The 13,966-nt window shown below is 40.9% G+C and overlaps 1 protein-coding gene across 4 annotated transcripts in view; it reads right to left on the bottom strand.

Annotated features, from left to right (window-relative positions):
* The window catches only part of Mctp2 (multiple C2 and transmembrane domain containing 2), a 238,613-nt gene that overhangs the window by 138,960 nt on the left and 85,687 nt on the right, over positions 1–13,966 (bottom strand). For 3 of the 4 annotated variants that reach the window (XM_085841642.1, XM_021166947.3, XM_029480148.2), the window contains 2 exons: positions 7,040–7,204; positions 4,665–4,795 (listed from right to left, as the gene is read on the bottom strand). In XM_085841642.1, the coding sequence (XP_085697768.1) occupies positions 4,665–4,795; positions 7,040–7,204 (296 nt within the window). The remainder of the gene's footprint in view (positions 1–4,664; positions 4,796–7,039; positions 7,205–13,966) is intronic. The other variant, XM_029480149.2, reaches the window with a different exon arrangement.

Here is a 13,966-nt window from a genome sequence, read left to right as displayed (position 1 = left end):
TGCAAGGGGCAGGAAAGAGTGCTGTAGTTTGAAAAGCTGTAAATCTCCCAGGCTGAGGAAGTGGGCGAACAGGAAGGAATGGTGAATGTGTCAAGCCTAGCTGTAAAACCAGATCAACGACGTGGGCTGCAATTTGTCCAGAGAAATATTCCAGCCTGGATTGTTCACTGCCTCAAAGCCACTAATAAACCAGTAGGTTGTCAGAGCCACTTTAAGACACCATCTGGGACCGAGGCATAACTGTGTGGCAGATCAAAACAGGAGGATGAAATCTCGTTCTCAACCTTTGCAAACTAAGTTTAGAATACCCTATGAAACAGAGTCCCACCAAGAGCCCTGGAATGAAGTGTATTCATTAAGAAAATGATTTCTTTGGAACAGTGCAACATGGATAATTTATATTCATCTGTTCTTCATACTTTTGTTTTTCCTTTCATTAACAACAGAGGTTGGAGGATGGCTGGGTGGATAAAATGCTTGTCATTCAAGCAGGAAGACTTGAGATCCTCGGCACACAAATAAAAGCTGGGCATAACATTGACAACTAAATCTGTGCTGGGGGCCAGTGATAGGATTCCTGCATTTTGTCACTTGCTTGCATTGTTAGTTTTATGGTAACGGATGCACACATAGCTGGGACTGGTTACTGTTGGACTTATGTCTTCCTTTCTGTGAAAGTTCATTCTCCCTGCCTCGGGTTCTGATGGCTTCTTTTTATAGTTGCTTTGCCAATAAAAGACAATGAGTTAGGCAGCATGTCTTCAAGAGAGGCCGGCTCTTCCGAAAGCATATGCATAGTTGAGGGTCCATTTACCCTATTTTTGAAGTTACCTGAAGGTTCGGTAAAACCTGTGGGTGTATGTGCTGTGGCAGAGGAGGAGTCAGACTCCAGAGAGCCTCAGAACACTGATGCAGAAAGTCACTCTAAAGATTGCTGTTGTTTGTGTGAGCCTAGTTCCTATGAGTGAAGGCTACCATCTGTAAATGTGATATGGTACTTTTCCTCTTAGTCAGTAAATATTCTTGAACATGCACACCATTCACTTATAAAAAGAAACTTTAATAATAAGATCTATGTTTTGGAAAAAAAAACATAGTGACTTTTACTGATTACAGCTAACTTACCTGAATAAAATAATTTTCATTTAAATATTATGGAAAGCTATACTTGCCATACAGAAAAATTAGACAATTATTAACAGTAATATAATGCTCACTGTAGACAATGTCAATGGATATTGCTACAGTTTCTTACTTGAATGTTAGCCATGGACCCTATTTTATAACAAAACAGTCAGACACCCAGTGGGTTCATTGCCATAGTAACCCTTGCTCTCCCCAGTGTGTTGTTTTTTTCCCCATATCAAACTACTGACAATGGAAGGCTTCACCAAAGAGAATTCCCTTCCAGGGGTTTCAAAGTATTAACATGACTGTGTTCTCCAAAATAAAATAGAAAGTAGGCCTTAGGAGACAATGAGCATTTATTACCCCAGCTTGGGAGTCTTCCAGTTTTGAATAGTTGAAGTAGGAATAGCTAAGCTTTAGGATGACACTACAAAGCAAGAAAACTGTGAGGGATAAAAATGTTGAGATTTTGGGGTGGTGAGGTGGCTCAATAGGTACAGGAACTTTGAAGGTACTTGTTGCACAAGCCTTATGATCTGAGTTTGAGCCTGTGAACCCATGGTGGAAGGAAAGATTCAGCTCCTGATCTTGTCCTCTGACCGCCACATGAATGACTTCTCTCTGTCTCTCTCTCTCTCTGTCTCTCTGTCTCTGTCTCTCTGTCTCTGTCTCTGTCTCTGTCTCTCTCTCTCTCTCCACATACACACACACACACACACACACACACACACACACACACATACATAGCTAAGTAATTTTTTAAATTGAAATTTTGGAAAAGGGAACTCATAAGAAACATCCCACAAGTAACTTGCCAGAGATAATTGTATGCTAGTATAGAGGTTTGTTTGTTTTGTTTACAAGACAGAGTTTGGTGGTGTAGCCCAGGCTCAACTCAAACTCATGATCCTCCCTCCATATCCACCTAAGTATTAGAGTTACAAAATAGCAGGACATCATAGATACATTAAGCCTAAAAGGAGTATTCTATGTGCTGTTCACTGCAAGGCGATGCTGTACAGAGCTGGGTCTCCCAAGAGATACTTTTTTGGGTTTTTTTTTTTTTTTTTTTTTTTTTTTTGCATTGCAAGATGGGAAAAAGGAAAAGGATACCCAAAAAAGAAACAACCGTCCTTCCCAATCCATAAAGAGGAAGGTCAGAATGATCAGCAGACAGGTAGGCATCTCAGTTACAAACAGGAAATTGCTAAAATAATAAATGAATGCTCAAACGACCAAACACAGGCCATACAGGACATCTTCAGTTATTTTCTGTCTGTGAGAAGCCGCTCATTTGGTAAAGCATTTCCTACTACGCGCCGGAAACGTGACAATGCAGTGACATGAGATGTTCAAGGCTTTATTATTTGCACCTACTAAAATAACTATGGGCCATTCATCACTGGAGACCCAAATGCCCACTGCAGATAACACTTTAGGACACAGAGTTCTCTGAGTTTCCTAACTTAGCCTTTGTCCTGACTTTCTGATCCTACTGCCCTTGATACTGTCAGAGCTCTGGCATGTCAGAGAGCTGAGGATGTTAGAGGGACTGGGAAATGACTGTGCCATCCCAGTTCCCCTGTGTAATCAGGGGAGAGAAAAAGCAAGAGCAGACTAGTAACTCGACGTGAAAAGACTGTCAAACACTAGCCTACAACTTCTGGATCTGGGTTAGATGACATGACCCAGCTTGCTATGCAATGCAGCCAGTTGGCCCGGTGGACTTTGCAGTGAGCGCTGCCTACCGGACAAGGAAGCTGAGTATACACAGAAGACTTGAAAGGCAAAGCCCACCCCAAAGAAGGTGCAGGGTACAAAGTAGATTGCCCTGCCATAGTCTCAGTGGATACTTGGCAGTACATATTGGAAAGTAGACATTGTGTATAGCGACACATCCTTTCTCCTTATAACCGTGGGGTATAATGGGTATCAGGTAGATAAGAGCCAGTCTGCTACTAGTGTCAGGGAATACCATGTAGCAGGTTAGCTTGCTGAGAAAGAAGGGAGGAAATCGGGGGGTTCTAAGTTCCCCCTTACAGCTACCTTGGGAATGGTGAGATACAGGTAGCAAGAAGGGCATTGCATTGCAGGGTTCCACACCTTGCATAAAGAACTGCAGAGAGAAAGGCCATTCTCTGAAGACTGCTTAACTGGCCTCATGCCATGTCTCCCTCTGAACTTCTTACTGTTCTCTTTGCAGTTCCCCACCCCCACTATAAAATGAATGGGTTAGAGCAGATAAGTTATTTTGATCTTTAGTTTTGAGTAATAAGCCCTTGTCCTTGGCTAGGATTTCAAATATCAAGGTGTACTGGCTCCATAGGAGATGTGAAAGCCACTCTCTGATGCATCAGCTGTGGCTCAGCACACAGCCTTAGAGTTCCGGCTCCAGGATGGAAGATGACAACCAATAGCTGTTGGCATCCTTTTTAAACATTTGTGTTCCTCATTTAAGATTTATATACAAATTACTCATCTATGGGGTGAACAAAAGGGAATGCTTTGATAAAAGATGGGATCCTTAAAACCCCAAATCCTAGCTCTGGAATTCACCGTTTTTAAGTCCAAGGACAACTTGCTCTCCCTAGCTTGAGGGGCTCTACTGTCGGAAATCAGAGGTGAGGTGAATTTCTGCCAGCACATTTCCTTTGTGCTTATTACAAGGCAGGCATGGTCTTGTGGTTTTATTGTATTCCTTGCTACAATCCTGGAAGAAACTATAATTCTGATGCTATAATCTGTTCCCCATGGGTGACCAACTCAATGGAGCTGTTAAGAGTCCAAAGTAAACAAATCAACAACAGAATAGCTTTGGCTGCTTCCGATTCTATGATAGTTTGTCACAAAATCCAGCAAGGACACTGAAATTTTTCTACCATGGAGGACAACTCACCTTCTTCTTTTATTGCTTTGTAAAACTAATGTGAAATCATGGATGTGTTTACAAATACACCCCAGTGGTCTAAGTCAGCACATAACTTTCTAGGGAGATTTCCAGACTCAGAAACTAGGGTGAACCCTTTGAATGAATAGGGTCTATAGGTGGATTAGACCAACCTTGGATAAAATGTTTACTTTAAAGAATATGCTCATAGTAACCACATGAAGACATTTAGGGATCTAACAACCACTTGCATAGCTTTTACATTATAATGTCTTATTTGGAATACAGAGATGAATCATGTAAGATGTGCAAGTATCTGTGAGATCTGAATACAAATACGATAGCAGTTTGCAAGCACTCTAACCGTTGAGTATATTATTCTCATCAGGGGTTCCTGAAATGAGCTCCGTATAAATGAACGTGAGCTCTGTTTTATTATGTTTAAAGCCTACGATAAATACTGGATAGCATTTACCAATTAGAAAATTGATTAACAGCCCTTCCACATTAAGTGGCTGCCCAGCTTCTTACTGGCTTCTTAGAAGTAGGATGTGGGTGTCCACTCTTAACCCAAACAGATAAGGTATTCTTTCCGAGCTAGTCCTGTGCAATCAGGAATCCCCACCCCAATAGTAACAGAGTGACTCACGTGCCCAGTCGCTCCTCATGCTTTTTGCTGTCCTTTCCCCACACTTCAATGTCCAAAATGCCCATCCTGTCAGAGAAGTAGTGAAAGTCAAACTGTTCCTGCCACTGCGGATTTGCACTCTTACACAGTGTCTAGAAAACATGCAGTTACAGGATTTACTTTCTCAGAAGGTAGGTCATGGCTATAGCAGCTACACATTCATGTTATGTCTACAGGGCGGGAAGTCACCATGATGAGACTGGTCTCTTAGCAAGATATACTTAACTACTGGAATAGAAGGGACTCTCATGGACTCAAGTTAGCAAAATATGACTACTCTTTTAAATCACCCCATAAGCAGCAGTTTTTCCATCAAGTTAAAAAGACTAGCATAAGGAACTATAAAATCCACACAAACATGCAGGGAATGAAAAGCCTACAAGTGCTCATTCCTACAGAAGATAGCATTAACTGAGTAAAATGCAAGTGATGCTTGTGTTGATGTATATTAGACCAGGCCTAAGCATCAGATAAATGAACGCTTTGTAGGCTCAATTAAAATCTCCTTGATACATTAAGTAGGAACTCTATACTATGTTATAACATATATCTGTCTATTTTTCAGCCCAAAGATACTAATTCCCAACACTATGACAAGGAGAAAACTAGAAAATTTTATTTTTCCATACTTGAAACATTAACTAGAATTTTTGAAAAATCACACCCATGTTCCTGTGTTTTCTAAGTGTGACCAAATTGCCTATGGGGTGGCTTCTTTGGTGGCATCTCCATTTTTCTTTCTTTTAAGGAGATGATTTTGTGAATAAATATTTCAAGCATTGGTGACTTGGTCTGGCCTTAAGGCTACAGACCAACACTTAAATCAGCACCAACTACTTCTATGCAAAACCAGACCAACACTTAAATCAGCACCAACTGTTTCTATGCAAAAAAGAAAACCAGCAGAATGGGTAAGCAGCTCCCACACTCCTCTGCTCCTGTCCTGTCATATAAACACATTTCACCTGGGGTTTTTATACCATTTTAATCATATCAGATAACAGAGCTTGGATTCCAAGGAGGAAAAAGATGTCATAGAAACACAAATTCAATGTAGTCTTTCCCATAGGGAACATGCCAGACACTGATCTAACTCTACACATTATCTAAATGTTCACGGGGATAAATGAGCTTTCCACAGATCCTTAGCCTGACCATGACTAGTTAAAGACTATTCAGGAAAGGGACGTGATCATTCCCATAGACTCCGTGGCAGGCTCTGCCTGAAATTATCTGCTTGAGATGATTTTCTGCACAGATCCCTCTCGTGCCGATTTACACTTTAATTAATTAATTAATTAATTAGCTAATTAATTTTATATGCTTTTGTTCACTATGTGCCTCGGAGTAAAGGCTGTCTAATGTTGGATGGTTTTTTGCACTGAAGTTTGGGGGCAGCACACAGCCTCTTTCTTGCATTCCTGTCTCCTTTCTAAGTCATCTATATCCACTCAGCTGCTTCCTGGGTACCAGGAAACCCTAATGCAAAGAGAGTGGTCTTGCACTCACTCTCCAGACCTTCTAGGAGGTTTAATGTGGCTGCTCAAAAATGGCATACCTTTCAATTACCCTACCCCCCCATTAACTCACAAAACATGTCAACTATTTCTATCTGATAGTTACATAATAGTTATATAAAAGATAATAATGTATTGCCATGGTTGGAAAATGATGATTTTTTTTTAATTCAATCCACACCAAAGTACTAAAATTAAGAACTATATAGAGGTTGTATTGGCAGGATCAAACAATTTATTTTTATAAAACAGTTAAAAAAATAACCTGTTATTTTTTTTAGTTTTTATGCAGTTGGATATTATTGTTGTTGTTGTTGTCATCAGTTTTTAAACAAAAACCAAAAAGAAGACAACAAAAATCAGCAAACCCAGAAATATCAGATCTAGTTTTGGTGTTCAGACAAACAAGGGAAAAATAAAATAGAACGTACAGTTTTGAAACGATTTTGACTTCTCTCCAACAATTTAATGTTCTCAAGTAGAAAGCTGCTTTCTTTTAGAGCTTTGGGGAATACCCATCTACCCTTTTGCTGCTATCTACAAAGCCTATGCTGCTTATTCTCAAACTGAACATGTCATGTGTGCAGCACCGTGAGTGGATAAGCTTCCCCTATCTCTGAAATACAAGTGAAAACGAATTACACTAAGCAATAGCCACTGTAGTTCAGCGCATCTAGACTATTGCCTTGTTTTCTGGGATGCTTAACATGCCTAGAGGGAAGGATAACATGAGTTGGCTCCACTCTTGAGAAATATAGAGTGGGGAGAGGTTTCATCTTTATTGATGATGTTCTCCCTTGTGGAATTAGCAGAACTTACCTTGCTTTTGTACCTCTGCTCTCCCAGTTTTAACTGGACAAACATCTCTGTCATGTTCCCTCCTGAGACATTCTTTCCTTCCAAGAGAGTTATACTTATAATCCCATTCCAGAGTTGGTTCTTCCTAAGGGACTCTGAGAGGCGTAGGTTGCGGATCAAGGAGGACTATAAATAAATAAATAAATAAATAAATAAATAAATAAATAGTTGGTTACTCTTGAGAGTGAGTCTGACAGACACAGACTCACAGGAATTCTAGCCCTTCCTTTTTCAGCCTGGGAAAAAGCATTAGTGTTCCTTGGTTTTTTGTTTTTTGTTTTTTTCAAATCCATGCTCCCCGTTCTGCAAGTTGCTTCCACTATAAACAAAAGATGGACGCCAGCAAAGCATGACTTGGGCTGTGGTCTGTGCTCCTACTCTGATGAGCATAGAACCCCTTGAACTTGGCTTTGGCTGTTTGAAGGGGAGAAAGGCACTTTTGAAAACAGAGCACTACGAGACAAAACAATATAGACAGAAGGGGAAAATCTATTCCAAAATGATAAAGATGATGGCTGCACTTTGTCTAATCCCCATTTTGCACATTTTCAGATCCCAGAAAATTAAATGGAATAAGCTGCAGAACCAACCTCCATGCCCTTATTCACTACATTCGATTTTCCACTGATCTCATTCCATTCCCCGCTTCATCATGTTTTCTTATAACATTTTAGTGAGAAATGCATATTTGTTTCTATGGAACCAAAATGGCACCACCACACTCAACAAAAGAAACCACCCTGGCTTTAGCATTGGGCAGCACCCTGTGGGGCTCTCGTTGCACCCATTTCTCAGTGGTCTCTTCAAACATAGTTGTTTGAGTTAGGATTTCCACCTGATCCCTGTGCTGAATTTAGTTGTCAGATTTCATCTCCAAATTCTGCTTGATACGTGGATTGGAATGAGCATGTATATTTCTTTAGAGGAAAGAATCCCTGGACTGAAGAATGTAAGTGGAATTGAGCATCAGGACAAACCAATGCATTACTAACCCTGGGTAGCCATTCCTACCATCCACTTACTCTGTTTTTGTGGTCATTTAGACCCCAATTTACTCAGACACCAGTAGTAAGTCAGGTCCCTATTAATAATATATGAGCTTACTTGATCCAACTCTGTCATTCCATCATTCTCAAGAAATGATGGATCAGTGCCACTCTGTGTCTTTTGCTAAAAATTGTGTTTTAATGTTAAACAAAATTACTTTTACGGAATGATATACTCCCAACTATTATCCAGGAAAGAGGAGAGAAACACTTCTCCAAGAAGACAAAGATTATCTCTTAACTCCTAATGAACACTTGGTCTTCTATACAATATATTCAATAATAAGAGATACAAGATAGTTTAAATTAAATGACTTTGTTAAAAATCTCATCACAAACTCAGCACACAACACAGACATGCATCTATGTGCGTCCTCAATCTACAGATGTACATACACACACAGAATACACACTTACACTTTTTATAGCTTTTTGAATTCACAGGTTGAAACGTCTGCCTTTAAAGGAAAAAATGAGATTTTGATTCATAAGTCCTGCTGTAATTCTCTCTTTTGCTGTTTTTTTTTTCTTTTTCTTCTTCTTCTTAAAAGTTTGACTCCTAACCAATGAGCTAAAGCATGACCTGTCCCACGGCCATGCTTCAAAGTTCCGACAGATATATTCCTCCCTCAACACTGCAACTATTTCAAAATCCCTTTTATAAAACGGGGAGTAATGTCCACAAAGGATCAAAGGGCATCCTACAGTCTGGCAATTGCCTAAGAAAAATGGCAGCGTGTCCATGAAATATGCCCTAAAATAATTTTGCAGTGCAGTATGTCCTAATTTCAAATTGGATGTTTACCTTGGAAAGGCCTCTATCTAACTTGTCTATAAAGCAGCCCCACTTAGCTCTGTGAGCTCTGTGAAAATGGAATCCAAAGCTGGTTATTAAGGGGGCTGGAGATGGGTTCCATATGGCAGAACAGCATGGGAGGGCAAAGCTGAGGCCTGCATCAGGCAGGGCTTGGCTGAAGCTCCTGATCTATCCATGGACACTCGTTGTGTTACAGCCTAACATCTGGATTATGGCTTGTAATGTCCCTGGGAAATATCCTCTTTCCATCAAAGCCTTTATCTATCTCAGTCGGACTTTGAACATTTTAGTATTTAACGCAGTCATGTTTGATCTGATAGACTTGCTCATTCACTGGCCAAGTTTTCTTTTCTGCCCCTCCAACGCCGCCCCCCACCAAGGCAGGGTGGGAGAAGAGAATTATTTATTGCATAGTTCACAGATAGGAAAGAGAGTACAACTTGGGACAACAACTATTCTACTCATTTGACCTTAAAAAACTGTTTTGCTTGCAAACCCCATACCGATGTACTTGCATGTGATCTAAAGATATTCTTTATACTTTCCTCAGCATTCCTTCCTGAAGAAAGAGAGAGAGACAGAGACAGAGACAGAGAAACAGACAGACAGGCAGACAAATGGACAGACAGACAAAGGCATCCAGTGTTTGCTCTACTGCACAGCCAGGTTTGTGAAATCAATTCTGTTCTTCAAACGTCTCCACTCTCCCCACGATAAATCAACTCATCTGCACTCACTCAGTTAGCCAAATACTCGGATTTTCATGTCTCTGTCCCTGCCTATAAGGGAGATTTGTCATCTTAATGCAGCCTGGAATATGATAGGTGAGGAGGAAATGACCCATCAAAGGGGAAACCCACCCCACCTGAGCTGAAACAAACACCAGCTGATAGAGCAAAGTTTCTGGGTCCTGACCCTAATTCCTCCCTAGACAGGAGGGATAAAATATAGTGCATCGGGGTTCTGTTATTTCCTCCTTCCTCCCCAAGGATCAGAACCTTTTAGTATTTCTATGCGATCCATTCATCTCTCTGTGTCTGGGCCCCAACTTCATATGTGCTACGCTCATTCCTCTTAGAAGGAAAAAGTGATGTCCATTGAAAGCGCATCCGTCAATTATCAACAGAAAAATAAAGAGAGGGTGTGATCCTCAGCTTATTAAGAGTACTGATTTTAATGCAGATGAAACCCCACCCCACCCCACCCCCCGCCCCAATGATTTCTTTGGTTCTAAGTCACCACAACCCTACACCCAGGCTCAGCTAGAAGAAAAGGAGTTTGTATGGTATGGGAACTTCTGCTCACTTCAAGGAGATGCCAAGATTCATTTCAGAATCTCAAAAGGTTCCCACACAGCAGTGGATTTTCCAAGTGAATGCATTTATACAGGGTTTATATAATGACCTGCAGCCTGGTGCCATCAAGGTTGACTACGATGTTAGGAGGTAGGAGGGAGGTCTGTGGCCATCAACAGCAAGACTACATTCAACTGTTCCCTGCAAGCACCAGAATGGAATGTGTAAATGGACACCAGAAAACAAAAGAGAAGAATCAAAAGGGGGAAGAAATAGTAATGAAAGACACAGGAGGATAAGGGTCTGAGAGTTGGGGGGGGGGCATGTTTCAGTGGTTAAGAGCCTGCGTTTTACAAGCATACAGATAGAAGTTTGGCTTCCCCATCACAGCACCCGTATAAAAAGATAGGCATGGCCAGGAGTATTCAGTGGCTAGCAGTGTAAATGTAAATGGAGGAAGGAAAATGGCTGGAGCTAAATTGCTAGCCAGTTTAGGTCAAAAGATTAGCTCCAGACTCAGTGAACCACCCTATTCTAAGGAATAAGGCAGAGACTGATATAGCAGGATAGCCAAGGGTTTCTTCAGACCTCCACACAGACACACAGACACACAGACACACACAGACACACACACACACACACACACACACACACACACACACGTCACATACAGATGCTTACATGCAACACACAAATATCACACAGAATAAACAAATAAAGAATAATGATCAAAAGCAGTAACTCGTATAGGCAAGGGTTATGCATAATACTATACAATACATTAATTTTTTAGGTGATGGCAATATAATAGGCTGGAGTTGCCAACACATTCTATCTACCAATTATGGTTCTAAAGTCTTTGGGACAACACAGGTCGCCAACAGAAGCAAATGCATGAAAAAAAATTAAAAATTCAATCACCACTGTCTGAAAATTGACTAGCAAAGTGGGGCTCCACCTCTGTTGACCATTCCTTTGCCAAGCTGAAGAAAAGCACCCCATCTATAAAAGCCTTCACTGAAATATTCCTTTCAAGTGTTTTCAACATGTAAAACTACTGCTTCCTGTCAACAGCTTTACAGCACAGTGAAAGCAGAGCCACACATGCAGGGAACCAGTTTCTGGAACAGCCCTGCCTCTGCAACTCCTTACATCATCCAAAGACAATTCTGGGCCCTAAGTGCTGCCAGAACCACATAAAATTCTCAACTAAGGATACAAAGAAAACTTTCTACGTTTCCCACACATACATGCACATGGGAAATGAGATTTATATTTGTAGATGTGCCTGTATCAAAAGTTCCAAAGATACAAACACAGTCTTTGTCTAGAGTTATAAAAATACTGTCTTTATTTCATCTTAGTTATAAGGAAATATCACTCATGTTTTAGATGTGAATATAAAAACTAAATTAAGAAAAGATTTGATAAATAGACTAATACTATACGTGGTCAATGACTCTAAATTTGGGACAAGAAAAATACATCTTCTATTATTAATAGGGAATGAAGAAATTGCATTTAAACTGAGCATGGTGGTGCATGCCCATAATCTCAATCCTTGTGGGGAGGTAGGGAAGAGACTGAGATAGGCTGACCAGTATATGTTTGAGGCCAATTTCATCTATATAATAGGCTCTAAGTTACAGCTGCATGGTAAAAACTTGTCTCAAATCTATAAGACAAAAACTGTTTTAAAATAGACTTTAAAAATAATTATAACAATTTCCAAATGTGACTGGTTCAGGAGTTATATTTAGGAACAAGTTGTTTGAACCCTAATATGATCTCTGTGGTTTCTGGGTAGCTCCATTATTTTGAATGGCCACATTTCCACGCTACCATGTCTCATTTACTCAGTCACTCTAGTCTTCTCAAAAGCTTCCCTGTGCACAACCTTGGGCCCCTCCCTACTCCCATGCAGGACTAAGAGATGGTCTTATGATTGGGCCCTGGAGACTCACTCATCCTACACTCTCCAGTTTTCTAATTCACACTTACACGACTGATTCTAATGCTACTGAAGAGACAGATATAATCAGATGCCTAGGAAGATGGTGCCCTGACTCTGCCCCAGAGCACATAGAAGCTTACAGAGTTCTAGCGGGTTGACAGCCTGACGTGAACGTGGCTGCAGCTTTCAGAAAGCAGGGAAAACCTCAGAAGTCATTGTGCCCATTGCAGTTGACCTCAGCTTCTTAAAAGGCAGCAGAAGGGTCAGGGTTGAGACACTCAGCATGAGTCTATATAGCGCCACAACTAGACTAACAGACAGCAGACCACAAATAGAGAGAGGGCAAGGGTGGCGCTCAGTGGTAGGGCGTGTGTTTAGCCTAAGACCTGGAGTTCTATTCCTAGCACCAAGAGTTAACAACAACAAAAAAATAGAGGAAAAGTGTCAAATGACAGATAATATTCAGAGAATAAAATAGAAATACATAGATCCACTAGATTTAAAACAACAGAGAAAGAGAGAGAGAGACAGACAGACAGACAGACAGATTGATTTATGAGCAAAGATATATCTGGCAGTCTGAATATAATAATTGCAAGCCCCCCCAAAAGCATATAGTCCAACCATGTTACTATGAGCAGACATTGAAGGACACATGCAAATGAAAATGAGCAAGTGAACAAACCAAAAGCACACCACACTGCTCACCAGAAGGTCCCCAGAAACACACAGAGCCCTGGACTCCCCACATGTTTCTTTGTGTATCAGGGACCCCTTCACACTACTTCCAGGTGCACACACCAATAAGGCATGGGGAGTTTACATAGAGAAATGTGTACGGTAAGACCTATTTATCCAGACAGTTGGTTGAGAGACACCACCATTTGGGTAGAATTTTTTTTTAACCCTAACTACAAACAGACAAAGCAATCATTAAACTCACTCTTCTTCCTGGGTGAGATTAGGTCAGAAAAGCAGTCAGACAGACAGACAGGGGACCCACCAAATTATTTCACTAGCCTTCCCCAGTCTGAGTTCTTCTATAGCAAATAAGCTTTGTGTGAATTTCTCTCCCTGTACAGAGCCAGATGGAGCACAGATGATTAGGGGGACCTAGAAAGTGTAGCCGGTAGAACTCAGCCTCCACAATAACACACAGAAACTACAATAAAAGTCTACAAAGCCAAACGGGCCAAAAGTTGGCACTACTAGTCAAGTAATTTCATAAGAGACAATAAAAATGTTATACTAGTGTGGGTCCTCTCTTATCTCAGATAGCTGACATATTAATGTGTGAATCAGAGGGTCAGGAAAGAGATGTGGCAGGGTACGTACTCATTCCAATGAAAATGCATGGAAGGCACAGAAAATCCAGAGCTAAAGGAACATGTGTTCAGATATCTTTACAGACCAGATGAGAAGAGCCCTTCCCACAATACATACTTTCCCTCCCTCCCTCCCTCCTTCTCTCTCTCTCTCTCTCTCTCTCTCTCTCTCTCTCTCTCTCTCTGTCTCTCTCTCTCTGTCTCTCTCTCTCTCTCCCTCTTTCTTTCTCTCTGTGTGTGTGGGGGGGTGTGAGTGTAGGTGTGTGTGTGTAGTATGTGTGGTATGCATACATGAGCATGTATGAGAGAGAAAGGGAGAGAGAGAGAGACAGAAAGACAAAGACAGTGACAGAGATAGAGACAGAGAAAGAAAGACTTGAGCTACAAGCTGTCTAGGCACTACCCTGCACAGATCTGTTATCCCCATCTCTCATTACGATTGTGTCCTCTC

This window comes from Mus caroli, unplaced genomic scaffold (assembly GCF_978045245.1).
Source record: "Mus caroli unplaced genomic scaffold, Mus_caroli_1 scaffold_8, whole genome shotgun sequence".
In the NCBI taxonomy this organism is placed as follows: Eukaryota; Metazoa; Chordata; class Mammalia; order Rodentia; family Muridae; genus Mus; species Mus caroli.
This window is presented reverse-complemented; position numbering and strand designations above follow the sequence as displayed.